General features: G+C 45.6%; 6 protein-coding genes across 6 annotated transcripts; 2 read left to right on the forward strand and 4 right to left on the reverse strand.

The window, feature by feature from the left end:
- Positions 1-1,969: 1,969 nt before the first annotated feature.
- Positions 1,970-2,904, forward strand: BBA_09292 (Mpv17/PMP22 family protein; the record flags this gene model as incomplete). Its single annotated transcript, XM_008604389.1, has 2 exons — positions 1,970-2,394; positions 2,469-2,904. 2 exons carry the CDS (start codon positions 1,970-1,972, stop codon positions 2,902-2,904), a joined length of 861 nt encoding a protein of 286 aa, XP_008602611.1.
- Positions 2,905-3,038: 134 nt separating this feature from the next.
- BBA_09293 (subtilase-like protein) lies at positions 3,039-5,637 on the reverse strand (the record flags this gene model as incomplete). The annotated part of the gene is made up of 3 exons (XM_008604390.1): positions 3,039-3,064; positions 3,094-5,098; positions 5,170-5,637. The coding sequence occupies 3 exons, from the start codon at positions 5,635-5,637 to the stop codon at positions 3,039-3,041; spliced, it is 2,499 nt and encodes an 832-aa protein (XP_008602612.1).
- A 3,787-nt stretch (positions 5,638-9,424) lies between these two features.
- Positions 9,425-9,914, reverse strand: BBA_09294 (uncharacterized protein; the record flags this gene model as incomplete). The annotated part of the gene is made up of 2 exons (XM_008604391.1): positions 9,425-9,438; positions 9,647-9,914. 2 exons carry the CDS (start codon positions 9,912-9,914, stop codon positions 9,425-9,427), a joined length of 282 nt encoding a protein of 93 aa, XP_008602613.1.
- Positions 9,915-11,774: 1,860 nt separating this feature from the next.
- BBA_09295 (glutathione-dependent formaldehyde-activating enzyme) lies at positions 11,775-12,791 on the reverse strand (the record flags this gene model as incomplete). Its single annotated transcript, XM_008604392.1, has 4 exons — positions 11,775-12,101; positions 12,149-12,296; positions 12,400-12,512; positions 12,573-12,791. 4 exons carry the CDS (start codon positions 12,789-12,791, stop codon positions 11,775-11,777), a joined length of 807 nt encoding a protein of 268 aa, XP_008602614.1.
- A 933-nt stretch (positions 12,792-13,724) lies between these two features.
- Positions 13,725-14,072, forward strand: BBA_09296 (uncharacterized protein; the record flags this gene model as incomplete). The annotated part of the gene is made up of 1 exon (XM_008604393.1): positions 13,725-14,072. One exon carries the CDS (start codon positions 13,725-13,727, stop codon positions 14,070-14,072), a length of 348 nt encoding a protein of 115 aa, XP_008602615.1.
- Positions 14,073-14,629: 557 nt separating this feature from the next.
- Positions 14,630-15,322, reverse strand: BBA_09297 (uncharacterized protein; the record flags this gene model as incomplete). The annotated part of the gene is made up of 1 exon (XM_008604394.1): positions 14,630-15,322. One exon carries the CDS (start codon positions 15,320-15,322, stop codon positions 14,630-14,632), a length of 693 nt encoding a protein of 230 aa, XP_008602616.1.
- Between the last annotated feature and the right edge of the window lie 380 nt (positions 15,323-15,702).

Here is a 15,702-nt window from a genome sequence, read left to right on the forward strand (position 1 = left end):
TTATGTTCCTAACCAGGCTACGGGCGTGCCTATCTAGATAGCCCGGCTCAGCCCCGCATCCATGTAGCAGCGTTCGTAACACTAGGGTTATTATAAAAGTAAATTACCTTAAAGAAGTAGTCTAGTTAATATTATTAGAGTATAATTTTTAAGTATATTTTAGTAACTAGGAAGAGGCTAAAGTTACTAGTTTTTTTTAATAGAAAGAACGTTTAATAATAGTAGTTTCCTAATAAATTAGGCTCTTTTAAAGGTTAGTTCTTTAAGGTAATAGTAAAAGGTTAGATAAATAATAAAGTAATAGTATTTTAGCTAAAAATAATCTTTTTACCTTAAATAAGACTACTTACTAGCTAATAACATCTTCTTATTTTTAATAACTATAGAAGTTATTATATAACTAAATTCCTATTAAAATACTATTAAAATAATATTTATATATTATTTCTACTAGCTTATAGCTCTTATATTCTTTAACCTCTTAATATAGCTATATTTAGCTTAATTAAAGCTAGCTATTAAAAGAAGCTTAGTATATAACCTAATAATATTAATTCTTTACCTATTAGTAAGTAAATTTTTCTTAAATATTATATTATTATTAGAAAAGCTAGATTAATAGAAAAAAATATTTAAATTAGCTAGTAAAAGACTAGTCTTTAGCTAGTTAATATAGCCTAGTTACTAATAAGTAATTTACTCTTTAATCTAGTTAAAATAATACTATAATTAACACCTATTAAGCTAAAAAAAGTACTTAAAGAAGGCTTACTAGAGGTTAAAACACTATTAAATAAATACTAGCTTTAGTACTTATTCTATAATAGTACTTAATAGTTAACTAACTAGTAGTTAGTTAGTTAAATATAGTAAAAGATTAAGAAGTAATTTAATATCTAATAAACTTAGATTATATTTATAGAAAATAAGATATTAAACCTTAAATTAAAATTAAAGCTATTATAGCTAAAAAAATATTAAATAGTTATTACTAATCTTAATAATTTATTTATATAAGTTATTAATATTAAAAATATATATTAATAGCTTAATAAGTAACTTAATAGTATTTTTAGCTAAATGCTATATAACCTATTAAAGGGCTAATTAATTATTAATTTATTTACCTATAAGTAGTATTTTTATATTATTTAAATCTTATTTAGATTTTCTATAAACATTCTGCGTAGTGGGTTGTGATTTAGATAACCTGCCGAGAAGTGGGTAGTGCCGAGAAGTGGGTAGCCGACGTTATAATCCACCTTTTTTACCTTTAATTAACTTAATTAAGTAATGTTTAGTTTATTAAGATATATAAAAATATAAATAAATTTTATTCTATATTTTAATTACTTTCTAATTTTTAGGTATTTATTATAAAATTAGTATATTAGCTAAATATATTATAACTTTAGCTTAAAAAGTAGGTGTTTTGGTGGGATTTGGAGTCGTGAACGGAATTACTTCAGACTCACTGTAGACAGCCCACACAGCTCCAAGTTCCGTGATTCAGCAACGCTCTTAGCAGTGACTTGAACCACCAGTCTCTAGCGGCACCGCGACTAAAAGTCAGCGTCCATCAGGATAGTTTAACCATATCTTTTCATCTAAATTTCCCTAAAAGTCATCATAAAACGACAAGTTGATAAATTACCTCCACAAATGCTGTGAGTGCTTTAAAGTAATGCTGACCCGATTCAAGCCGATGGGCGCCAATTACCAAAATATGGGTCACGCCTTTTTTTGCGACATCGCTCATCACTGACCGGTTGCTCGGATATCCGAGCGTGCAATCACGAAATCCTAACAATAGTATTGTGGAAAAGGGTCTTCCCGTCTACCCGCTGCACGACGCTGGCATTGTTTCTCGAGACGGCTGGGCTGCCCAGGGTAGTGGCCGTAACTCACCTCAGACAACAATTTGAACTTTAGAAATTGTATATCGCATCGCGCAGCCCCCCTGGACCCGATGCGCTCCTCTCTGATGCAGACGCCCCTGCGACATCGCTTGGCGAGCCGGCTGACGCCACGACGCAATGCGCAGCATCAGCTCCGAGCCAACTCAACATCACAACAACCCAAAGCCCCTGTAAAGGCAGCAGAGTCCAAAGTTGGCTCCAACACCGCAGATGCGGCCGTCGCGGCCGAGACGGCTGCAAAAAGCGCCGCGCCCACTTCGATATGGATGCGCATGGGACCTCTCACCAGGGTGGCTACTGCTTTTGGGCGGGCCCAGAAGAAGCGGCCATACGTTGTGCAAACCGTGAGCGCAATGGTCATCTTCATCGCCGCAGACGTCGGCGCCCAGAATATCAACGGAGCTGAATACGATCCGGTCCGGACTGCCCGGACGACATTCATCGGTGCTCTCTTCGCCATCCCACAATATCGCTGGTAAGCACCAAGATTCTGTTTTTTCTTTTCCCTCACACATACACTGGAGATGGATCGGCTTACAGGTGTATCAGGTTCTATGTACTGGCTCGCTATTTCAACTACAAGTCAAAAGTCTTGTCCATCACCGCCAAAGTGGTGTTCAACCAAGTTACTTTTGCAGTCGCGTTTCCAACATACTTCTTCGGCATGCAAGCTCTATTATCGGGCGAGAGCATTGCGGGCACCATTCAACGCCTTCAAGATACTGTTCCGCGGAGCTGGCAAAATTCTTGGAAGGTTTGGCCTGCCGCCATGGCCTTCAACCTCTCGCTCGTACCTCTGGAATACCGCGCTCTGTTCAGCGGCCTCATTGCTATTGGCTGGCAAACTTATCTGAGCTGGATGAACCGCCAGGCCGAGATGAAAGAGAAATCAGAACATGAGATTCTCCAGGAAAAGCAAATACAAGCATTTCCTATTCAAGCTGCTGTTGCGGCCAAAGATGGACCTGTTAGGTGCTTATTATAGAACTTTCTAGTTACTTTGATAATCCCAAGGTATTTAGTGTCATAGTTGTGGCAGATCGTCTCTGATAACCGGACACTTCATCAAGTCTAATTCAGCTAGTTAATCCATGCATCCATTTACACTCTTCGGCGCTCTTAAACTCCGGCTGCGCTGAATTGGCCTGGAAGCTGCACCAAAGTGACGTGCCACATATGCTTTTCTCATGTGTTGACAGGCACTCAGTTATCCTCGAATCGTCGAGGGGCATAGCTGGTAGCAGCTTGTGGCTACTGACACAATGTCTTGGCCCAAAGAAAGGCGACTTGAGATTTTGCGAAAGCTTTGCATCAGCGTGCGCTTTGCAGAATCGGAGAGTGCCGCAAGCCTTTTCCGTGAGATTTTCATCAGTGCACTGGGTGCTTCCAGTGTCAGCAGGTGCAGAAATCCACGGTTTATCTACCATAATGTCGCCATGCGCCTGAACGCATTCCTCATGGCTGTCAAATATAGCATTGATGGGAATCGTCTTGCCAGATTCATAGATCTCGCAAGGCTTCTCACCGGGCCCCTTTGTGACTTGAAACGATACAGTCTCTGACAGATCCCAGTCAGACTCTGTTTCAGCATCACCAAAGAGCCTTAGGGCACGCACAGAGAGCTTGTATTTGCCCATGGGGATATAGTCACCCGATGAAAGTCGGCCATTCCATGTTTTGCGTGTCACTTGAGTATGGGGAAGCGCCTCGAGACTGAAGGCGTCGAGTTTGATGTTTTTGGTTTGCAGACGATCAACCAGCCACTGACGTAATGATACTGGGACAACCTCCACTCGCACAAGAGCAGTTCCCAAGACTGGCTCGACATATAACGGTACACCAAGGCCTAAGGAGCCGTCGTCGTTGACGTGATATTCCAAGGGCTCACCATCATAGAACTCATGTTCTTGTTGATGCGCACCGGGAAGTTCAGAAAGCTTTGCTCCGTTTGAGGGTAGAACTGCGTGATCCTTTAATGAGCCGGACAGACCTAGATACGGGACCGTCAACAGACCACTGTCGGAGCCATTGATGCTGCTAGAGCTGTTGATAGAGATCCAACCGGACCATACTGGTAGACGGTCAGAATCAAGCCCTATGGGATCTGTGGCCGAGATGTCCACGGAAGCCGATTCGCCTGGTCCGAGGACGACAATACTCTGGCTGAGCTTGATAACGGCTGTTTCCTTGACAGGATCATTGTGTGATAGTTTCAAGTAGAATCCCAGGCTGTATAGTGTGTCCGCGGCGATAGTATCAAGATGATAGGTCATTTTGGTCGTAGCATTATTGGTGATGCGAAGACTAAGAGACTGGGCGCGATGAAGGGTATCATTGAAAGCGAGACTGGCAGGCTCGACGAGTGTCGTGGCGTGAGCGGCGTCCCAGGCTCTGACTAGACCGCCACCTTGTTGTGCAACTGAGTAAGGGTCGCCCTGAGGCACAGCCGTGGACATAAGGAGGCTGTTGAGGAACACCGGGTCAAAAGAGCCCCGCACTTCGGCTATCAGAGCTAGAATGCCACCGACAAGGGGACCGGCATAGGACGTTCCTGAAACTGGCCCGTAGCCGCCACCGTTGATAATACCTGGAACGTCGTCGCCGGGCGCGCCAACCGTGGGCTTGATGTCAAGATCCCAGTTCGGGCCGTATGTTGAGAAGCGAGCCATGGGGGCATTCTTGACGAGGCCATCTAGGGCACCCGGAGCCCGGGCAAACGAGTTGACCGATGTCACGCCCTTGCCGCTGGAAGGGTTTATCACAGAGAAAAGGCTCGCTTCATTGTCGTTGCCGAGACCGATGATGCATGGGATGCCGTTGTCGACGATGCGCGAAACGACAGCCGCTGCTGGACGCGTGGCCCAGCTAGAACCGGGCCAGCCAAGAGAAGAGACGATAATTTGTGGGCCGTCTTCATATGCTTTGATCCAGGCAGCCACAAGATCGTCCTCTACCATGGAGCCCTTGCAGTCAAGCACCCTATACGCTGCTAGTGTCGCATTGGGTGCCACGCCGACGTAATTAGCATCGTTGCCGGCAAGTATACCAGCTACAGTCGTGCCATGACCATAGCAGTCCATGGGATCCTTGTCCTTGCCGTCCTTGGAGAAGTTGTCACCTAGGACAACTCGGCAGTCTTTGCCGAAGCATCCGCCAAGGGCTGAATGCGTGTAGTTGAGCTGGGGAAACCGTGTTAGTCTAGTGTCGTTTTGTCCTTCTTCTCATTTAAATGGAATAAAAAAAAACTTACGCCAGAATCAACGACGGCAATTCTTATCCCTTGTCCTGTATATCCGGCTGCATGTAGCTTGTCTACCTGCGTCATGACGTGGTTCCACGTTGAAGAGGTGTCACGGCGCTGATTGCCAGCTTCCGGTACAGCTGGTAGCTCTGGAGGCTGCATTCTTGTTTCTACCGGCCACACTTTTGTGACGCCGGGCATTTGTCCAATCCCATGCTCAGTCATGGTGGTGTTGTGCAGCTCCACTGACAGGCCGTAGAAGACCTTGGAGTTGAATTGGTGGCGAATCTCGACGCCCTGGTCTAGGACAGTCTTGACGAGCGAATCGAGACTTTGGCTGTTATCGCATTCAAGAATAAAAGCTCCTGTAGCTGCGATAACGCTAGGCGCGCCACTGGGATCTGTAGTGTTTGCTCCGGTCGGCGAAGCTGCAGCCATGGCAACCCCGGCAAGGGCAAAAGTTGAAAAAAGAATCATGGCGTCACAGAAAAGGCTATGAAAGCCGTGTACAACTGTAAGTTGAGCTCTTCTGTAAGCTTGTATTAGTGAAAGGGTTGTGCAAGGTCTTATATACGGGTATTTAACACCAGATATTAGTTATCTACTCAGCCCTCATCTGGCATAAAATTACCACGGACGACAGTCGGCTTCTGTATTGCTAAACTCGTCGCACCATGCGCTGACATTACTCGCATCATGATCTTTCTTATAACTAGCGCCTAATAAAAGGTCAATAGAGTTCAATATGATATTGACGATAATAAGTTCAACAACGGAAGAACCGATTACCTTATAATATTCCATCCAACTATATATAACAAGCTGGCTTTACACGCTCAGCCATGGCAATAGGACTCGCGGCTATGTTCAAGTTCCACACCAGTCTAATTACCTATCATTAGAGTGATAAATCAGACCGCCGATAGCCTTCTACTCACGATAAACTATCAAGCGAATGCCGCCACGCTATAAATCAAAAAAAAAAAATGAACAATAGAGATGGTAAGTTTCTTCAGGTTGATTTATACACTCAGATTGAGTTTGAAAGATTTCATAGCCGTTGGAAGGAAAGTAAATCTCCTGAGCAATACCGTTGGTCTTTTTTGTCACCCTGTCGGTCAGCATGGCACATGCACCCTGTATTCTATTTAAGGGCCTAGAATGCGGGATTGCCGAGACTTCTTTGTATAGCCTGGCTAGGTAATGCAATACAACATTGTCCACAAAATGGCACGAGAAGCTTAAACGAAGGCGTCGTGAAAACCCGAATGCATGCTAATTATTATCATGCTCTATTTTCGCCTTACTCCATCAAGATTTCATAGCCAAAATCACGTCATATCAGTCCATATATAATCGTCTATAACGTTCAGAGATTGCGAAATAAAAGGCGAATGCTTTCATGTGGTTACAATGCTAGGCTAGGCTTTAGCATCATTATGTACTATCTTAGCCCTATGTGTCCACTCAATACGAAGTTGAATGCCATGCAGGTTGCCACCCGCTTTGTTGGGCCCTGTGGAGGCCGACACGGAACCTAGAGAATACAACGTCATTACCTCCTCTCTCTTCCCTGACACGCTGGCTTAATCAGGCTACTTTAAGCCCTGCACAGGAAACAAGGTCCGACGTTCCGACTGGCCGCCGTCGCTTACAATACAATGTGCGCCTAGACCCCAGGGGCAAAACAGAGCGACCGGTAAGCCTGGACACTGGCTGCAGAAATCATGAAATCATCAACTTATTCTGGAAGATAATTCTTCAAAATTCTATAATAAAGGTAGAATAATCTTTCATCTACTAATACACGGGAGAGTTAGTGAAAAAATTATAATAACATTGTTATACTGAGTTGATTACTACTGGGTAAAGTCAGGCTTCTGACTCTATGCGCGGTCTTTACCCCCCAGTTGCCGGCTTGCCAGGGTATATCCCTTGCTATGTATCATCGTGACAAGGTCCTGGATCAATGTAGCTGCCGTTTTTGAGTAAAGCTGATCCCTCGTACCATGAATGTATGTGAATACCTATGGCAAATAATATGAAGCAACAGATGAGCAATGAGTTATAGATGGGAATCAGCCAGAGAGAGTCTTATCTAAGCGGCTTTAGCGGAAAGGGTCGCTGTAAACGGAATGTGGGAGCCGCATTCTAGCGCTCCAGGCCCAGGGGGCCCCACGCAATAACAAGCACAATTGAAAACGCAATGTAGACGACCTCTTGACTATTAAAGAAGAGGATTTTTCTTAATGTCTTTATGTCTGATAGGAGTTAGGCATCCAAGTCAAAATATAAGCACTCTAATATCCTCTTAGCTGAACTAATAGCTGTGCAACTTGATGAGAATACATCAATTGCTGCACACTAGCTGTCGATCATTATGATTCACTCTTTCCGAGTCCACTCGTGTCAAGGAAGAGAGAAGGAGCATAATGATGTTATATTCTCTAGGTTCTGTGGGGGCCTCCACAGGGACCAACAACTCGGATACGAATCATGAGAACCTCTATAAGCGCCTCAGCCAGGGTGGGGCCGCGGTAGGACTGATCTTCTTTTATTATCTACACGAAATATCATTCTGGCGCTTACGATGAAACGCGGTCCCGACGGTCTCGAACCGTGCGTTGAGAAATGGAGAGCCGTGTCATAATTGTCGGATGATGTAAGCGCCTTTTCTAACCTGGTCCTTGACGCATGCCGAAGGCTAAGCACTTGAAGCGCAACTTGCTGCTCAAAAGTGTGTTGGCATCGAGGCGTCCCTCTTTGTTGCTCGATGTAGTAAGAAGCTCTTCGTTTTGACTCCTCTGAAAAGACAGTGGTCGAACAATGTAGCTAAGTAAAGGATACGCGACACGTCAGGTTTCGCTCGATGGCGCCATCTTAGCTTGGCTGTGAAGTATGGTCGGTCATCCCAAAGTGAATGTCGAGGCGGAAAGGACCCCCTAGCCCGGTGTTGTCATCAAGCATCCTCTAGTAGGGTCTAGTACCTCTACTATTTAATAGTATAGGAAAAACTAGAGTCCCTAGAGGAAAACCTATACTTCTTTACCACCTTTAGTTCTGTGTCTATCCCTAGTAGGGGCCGGTGAGGCCCCTCTCCTTGATTAAAATTAGAATTAGATGAAAGGCTATACTAGCGTCCCCGGGCAGCAACCTGCTCTGGGCCGGCGCTGGGACGGACGGGGTGATGCTAGGTCGATTAGAGTAGGGGACCATGACCAAGTAACCAAGTAGCCAAGTGATTAAGTGGTTGAGGGCCGAGGGCTTGAGGGGGAAGGGGGGGGCGGTCGTGTGTGATTGTGATTGTCGGGCCGACAAGGTGATAAGGTGACGGGGCGGTGGCCGGGGCGGGGACAGCCTGCTTGCCTCCTGTTCCCGTGTCGCCTTAGCCGCTACAGGGCTCCGTCAGTTATTATATATATATATATATACTATTTAAATTTTATACTTTTTTTAAAAAAAATATTAAAATTATATTTATAAATCTTTTTAATTATTTTATTTTATATAATTACAATATTCTTATCTTAATATTAATATAATTAATAAATAAAGTTAGTAAATCTATTTTTTAGTTTTTTATTATTATTTATATTTAATTTATTATAGCTATTTAAAGTTAGTTTTTCTAACTTTAGGGTAGTAGCTTTTTTTTTAGCCTTACTTTTGCATACCTACTGTATAATAAGTTAAATAACAGCTGAATACTGACTGTCCTAGTTCCTTTCTCGGAGAGGAACCTAAGCAGCGCTTCTCTAACAATGAGGACGACTGGACCTGTACTGCAAGAATCAGCATCCAAGGCATCGACCACGCCGGTGCGGAACTCACATATTCAGCATATTGGCCGCCAATGTAGCAGTACGTAGACAGCTCTCCCAGGCCAAACGTTGTTACAAAAGCACCAACCCCCGCAAGTTGCGCGTACTCACTAGATTTGCTGTCACGCGCCGACACCTAGCATGCATCCTGCAGCCTGCAGACCGTCACTCGTCCGGTGCGTCTTCTGATAGGCACATCGAGAGCCATTTTATACAAACGTGGGTATTTAGTCCGCTACTCCCCCTTATCAGGTAGCTCTAGCACTGACAAGCTAATACTAAATAGAGAATCAAAACATAGCTAGATATAAACTGTATAATTATAAAGTATACTTTGGATATTAGCCTTAAAGTATGCTAGATTATCTGAGAGGGTTAGGCCATAGAAAAACGCTGCCAACTACAACTAATCTATAGATCACTGGTATAGCTAGTCTTGGGCGTTAAACAAATAGGGCTAGTATGAAGAAGTAGTATGAAGAATGTAGAGGAATTACGTGTGAGAAGATAACAGTTGATGTTGCTCCTTAGGCATTAGTATACTGCGCTTGTGTTGAATGAGCGCCTTAGCCTTGACCTCCTCAATAGCTCGAGAGCTTAACATGAAAGTGGCAGCCACCAAGACCCGATTGTACGACTGGTTCCCCACGTATTATGACATTTACCCGCCGACTCAGCAGTAAGACATCCAGTTTGCGACGACAGCGAACAACCATAAATATCGCCATATGTCCAAAGTCTCTGGCCCCAGCCACCAGTTGCAGTGACCTTGAACGACTTGAACTCAGGGTTCTCGGTTGCGCAACTGTTGTCCCAGACATCACGGTCTCCGACTTTATTGCCGCAGTCGGCATCCGAGTAAAATTCAACAGTGGCAGCATTCGTAGTGAAAGCGCAGGCGATAGTGTAGAGCGGGAGGTATGTGAGCTTCATTTCTAAGGATTCAGTGTGAGTGGCGTGTTATGGTGTTGTCAAGTAGAATGTTGGCTTACTGGAAAGTGTATTGTTGAGAGTGTTGGGAGAAGTAGGATTCAGGGGAAATGTTAATGCTGTTTGAACTAAACTTGCTAAACAGAGAGGAGTAATGCTGTTGTTCATTCAAGTTCTTCTACTGATGGGAATCCTAGCTGTTTAAGTACTCACATAGGAAAGCGGACGGATCGTTACAATAGACACCTTTACTATGGCTGTCTGTGGCTGACGCAATCCACCTAAAAGAAGTCTACCCATTTAAGGATGATCTTCTACGTTAGAGGCACCTTCGTCTCAAGAACATGTAGACTGTCTAGAAACTATCTGAGAATTAGTACCTAGTTCAGCCAGCCACAGGACCGTTCTCTATACAAGACGCTCGATGTAACACCCTACGCTTTTCGGTGAAAAAGGACCATTACATCGCATAAAGTAGTCTAGAGACAGAATATTGCGTAACAGAGGCCAAGTACAACCCAATGGTAGACAATAGTCCGTGGGTGTTGATACCGTATACAAAATATAGTATGTCTCGCTCGCTTTCAGCTCGTATACCGCAGCCTAGCATTATAAACAGGACTAATATTTCCTAGGAGGTGATTTACAGCAATGCGGCTTCGTCCCTTTGGAGGAATTGTCCACAAGATATTGCATATGATCGTATTCGTATTCTTTCATTTGAATTTCTCAATCAAAGAAGGTGGCGGGGCTAAGACGAAGTGCGATTGTACAAGTATATTATGACTTATAGGGTCATATCCGATATAGCGCAACCTAAAATCCTGTTACAGCAGCCTTATCAGACGTAACGACTCCGTCGAGCTGAGAATGTGATATCTCGGCCATGGCCACTCAAATATTGGTTTTGGTCTAACATGTGTTTGACGAATACTCTCACGCATGGATTAGGCTGAAATATAAGGGTAGGTGGATGTTACAGTCACCTCCACAAAGACGGTGGCAGCAGCTGAAAATACGCCAATAACCGCTGAATGCAGCTGAAGAAGCTGCGAGTTGATGCATATGCATGTCTAAGGCTCTGCCAACGGAGCTCCTAGCCGTCGTTACGTCCGATTGGGAAAGACGAGGAAGAAGTGGATGCAATCGCTCCCCATCTAGGAGATATATATTACTATAAAGCATGGTCAATTAAACTAGGTGCTGCTGCAATGTTGTGTTGCTGGGTCGTTGCACGGTCGTGCTTGCTGGGCTGCCTGTGGAAGGCTTCCGCCGCTGAAATATAGCTCGGCAAAGATCCTATCATTTCTGATTGCACACAAGCGCTTGGAAGAGGGGGATTGGGTTCATTTCCCTGCAGCGCGAGACTTTTACGATGAATGCCACGAATGAAGACATGGCTGACGTATTGGCAGAGGTGGTTATGGATGATGTCCAGTCGTGGACGGTGCTGGAAGAAAGCTAGATCCAGACTGGTCCAATCGATGACAGGATACACTGCGTGCGCTGTCGGCGTCAGCCTAACTAACTAGTTAGGCTAATGTAGCGATGGCAATGGAGAGTACTAATGCTTTTATCAGGCGCGTTACACTGGTAATATGCCATCGGTAATCATTGACATTGAACCAGCGGAGTCTGATGGCACACTATCTTGGTGAGGACTAGCACAAGTAATCGAATCAGCTTCATCTTTCCATTTAGCCCACCAAAGATTTCCAACCTCTCGTCTTGGGTCATTAGCCGCCCGCGGAGCTTCTGTTAAGCCCACTCCGACGGGATATAAGACACTTCCGAGGGGATAACTTTGCCGCATGAATTGTTGACCAAAGTTACGACAATGCATTTGCCGAGAATTTGTAACTGCTAATCATCCAGTACATATCCGTCCGTTCCCGAGTCCGACCTCTCAACTTTGATCGACTTTAAATCTAGCCCCTCGATGGTTCTCGCATTAACAGGCTGAAGCGCCATATTCTTGTGATAAATCTCCAGCACAACAGCGCGTCTTTCTGGTGTGAGCTTGTCAAAGACGCTCGGGTCCGGGCCGTAAATGTTTTTAAACACGTAAACTCCACAGTCTTTGCAATGAGAGACGCCGCTGTACCTTTTTCCGTGAATGTACTCAAAGGTGTCTTTGCGTCCGAGGATTCGCACTTGATCCCGTGTAGGGTACACGCCTATATAGGCAGTCTGTTGAATATGAGTAAGAGTAGCGTTCAATACGAAGTGATACGTACTCTCATGCAAGAGCTACAGTTGTCTTCCTTCATCTCCTGCTCAGAAAGTGGAAAGAGAAGCTCAGCTCTGACCTTGCCGCAGTAGCATGAAGCGGTTTCCTGCCCTCGAGGTTCGGACATGTGTAGCTTGGCCAATGAATCAAAGTCTCTATTTTGTTCGTTGGTAGGTTTCATGACCAAGTTTGGCCTAGCTATTGTCAGCCTTACACTGACTGGCACGCTGGTGATTGACACAACTGGCAGAGACTTACTCGAGCTTAAAAGGGTTTACATTTTGAATAGCCCGGATATTGACAGCAAATTTGCCAGACATCGGACCCCTCGTGTGCTCGCCAATGAGCCCAGTGCCGCAATAATTGCAAAACTAATGTCGTGCTTATTAGCTGGGGAAACATTTCTCGCGACGCCTGGAGATTATTCGCACCTTGTCTCGCAGCGACGTAGATTGAAATTCGGTCAGGCGGTTGTCGTCTCGTATTACACGAAAGGCACTTTTTTCGGGAATTATCCAGAGATAGCCTTTCTTCGCACACATGGCACAGTCGCAGGTGATGGCGCCGGTGATTTCCTGAGCGTCAATCTCGAAGCGATAGCGGCCACAATGGCAGTTGCCGTTGTATGTGATGAATCCTTCCGTCGCCATGTTGAGATTGTGTGACGCCTGGTTGGCCGAGATCGAGATTGCAGAAGAAATGCAAATAGAGAAGCCCGGGGAGTAACAATTTGGAGCCTTCAAGCCGCCACTTCAATTACCCCGCATGCCAGCCGAGTTTCGCTACATCAGCAGCCACGTAATTAGTCGAGTAACGGAAGGATTTACGGCCTCCCGGACAAAGGGCGGCGTGTTAGTCGGAGAAGGCTCTACGGCCCACAGGAATATTGAATAGTGAGTCAACATGTCAAGTGGGCGACAAAATCCGCCAACGGTCAGCAATCTCTACTAACAACTGATTAACAAAGTGGATGCTTCTTGCGTCAAAGTATCGAATTTACAAAATATTGCAAGGTAAAAAGGGATCTTTTTGTCAAGCAGCTATCATTTTGCAATTCATGTGACTACCTCAATTGGACCATCTGGCATACATAGGATTAGTGGTTGATCATTGGGTCGAGAGGCCTTCGCTCCCTCGCTTGGCGGGCGCCGGCGGCGGAGTAATCTTGGCCCGCGTGCGTATTTCTCAGTGGGCCGATAGATCCGAGACATCTCATGCAAGTAGAGCTTGGCTTGGCGCGCCTGATAAGCGGCCACAAGGCTACTTAAAGCGGCGAGGGACGGACCGGAGGCGTTGTCAGCACATTACATACATGCATGGTGCAGCATGCGGGCTTCCCAATGGAGTGGCGTTGCTGACATCCTACAGGAAGCCGCGGGTCGGCACCAACAAGGACTAGTTCTCAGAAATAGAAACTACGAGAGATGAGAGCTCATTCAACGGCCAGATAAATGATCGAGTATGTCCCGAGTATAGGTTTCATCAACGCAACCCAACGTGCGCTTGTAATTTCGTCGGCATATATTGTCTTTGACCACACTTTACTTTTCACCTTTTACTGAAAAATCCATACCTTTTGAAAAATGAAGCTTGCCCACAGCCTCGCCTTGTCCTTCGTTACACTTGCCCTGGCGGCTCCGCACGGAAACGGTAGCCCTGGCGAGGAAGCGATGGTCGTGACCTGGGCTGATGTGCAGAAACGCGAGGGTCATGATGCCGCAGTGGACAAGAGGGCTGAAGAAGCGATGGTTGTGACCTGGGCTGATGTGCAGAAACGCGAGGGTCATGATACTGCAGTGGACAAGAGGGCTGAAGAAGCAATGGTCGTGACCTGGGCCGATGTGCAGAAACGCGATGGTCATGATGTCGCAATGGACAAGCGGGCTGAAGAAGCGATGGTCGTGACCTGGGCCGACGTGCAGAAAGTATAGGCCCATCTTGTGAGTGCACTCAAAAGGTATGACGATGCATTTCCATGCTCAAGCTGTTTCTTGTTTCTAATACCGCCAAGTTTACCTCGACCTGGTATCCGATTCTTCAGGAATGGGCGTCGCAGCGCAATTCTTATGTGGGAAAACCATCAAATCATTCAGAGGCCGTGTTATAGTCGGCTTGTTTTGCAAAGTCTTAGCTACTTGAATATATTCAACGCTTTTTGATAAAATCTAGAAACTGCTTGCATTCTTATTTCTCGAATTCATTTGCGTATCAATAGCTGAAGATAGTCTGAATCATCCAACCCGCATAGACGGGGTATACGACCGTTTGCAGCTTGTCCAAATACATCTCAACTTTTTCTTCGATGAAGAAATTCCTACGGGAGTTTTGAGTATCTAAGTATACCTAAATAGAAACAAAAACTTCAGAAGGTCAAGGCACAATTTCGCAGTGTCAAATTGTATCTTCACCCGATACTGTACATTGCTACATATTTCCATAAATCCGGGCTACTTTCTCGTGTCAAAGGATCTCAGCCTAACGATTCATCTCACGCCTGCCTATGGACCTTTCTCCCGGCTACCACTCTATACCAGCCAAGTCGACCGCTGTCGCTCGGTACCCAAGGGCAGATAGAGTACTTGACGTACGTGCTGGGGCTCGCAAAGGTCTCGTCGAGAATCGTCGCTTCGCAATGATTGACGACATGCGGATCAGCAGTGTACCCGTCCAGTATCGAGTCCCGTACCATTGCCCGCTGGGTCTTACGCCAGAGATAGACGCAGTGGAAAAGCTGGAATTCGTAGTCGACGTAGATGTTGTCCCACTCCCCCTCCACGATGTCATACGCAGACAAAGCAGGCTGCGTCGTATTGGCGTGGGCAAAGAATTTCCAGTCCCGCTTTGCCAAAAACTCGGCAGACAGTTCGCCATCGTGGCATCGGTCGGGGGTCCAGCCCATCACAATGATGTCGAATACACAGCCAAGCTGTCGGGCCTCTGCAGGCGATGTTCCACATTCTTCAGTCTGCCGATTTTCTTCGGCTTTTCCTGCTGGCTCTCTGCCGTAGTCGGGTATTGTCAGGGCAGAAACAATTGCTATACCTGCGAGCGCAAGTAGCGCAATTAGACAGATGCAAAGACGTCGATAGCCGTGAACCCGAGACTTTTGATCATTCGTCGCGATGGGTAAAGTAGAGGCGTCAGCATTGCTCGAGGCCAGCTCATATTTGTATGCCGCCATCTGAAACTTGTAAATCGTGCGTATAGATATAGAGATCTAGCTGTGCGATGTAGCTGTGTGATGACAATGTAATACTGGCCACTACTGTTTTGTTTGGTACTAGTTGTTTTGACTATTCCGTGTAGGTCGCGGCTTTCGGACAGGCAACAAAGGGGGTCGAGGGCTTTGGCAAGGCGAGCCCGAATCCCCTCCCCCCCAATTTTTTGCTTACTGATCATCAAAAATGCTGTCCGGTTCATATACAATGTGTGAGGTTGATTTCGTACAGTACATCGTTCTGCGAATCGAGAATGATCGCGATGGCCTGGGGAGCCTTTCGCAACGACAGATTCCCCCAGACGGACTAATATGATGTGTTAGTTTTTTTTTTTTTTTTTTTT

Source organism: Beauveria bassiana (assembly GCF_000280675.1).
Source record: "Beauveria bassiana ARSEF 2860 unplaced genomic scaffold BBA_S00050, whole genome shotgun sequence".
Classification (NCBI taxonomy): Eukaryota; Fungi; Ascomycota; class Sordariomycetes; order Hypocreales; family Cordycipitaceae; genus Beauveria; species Beauveria bassiana.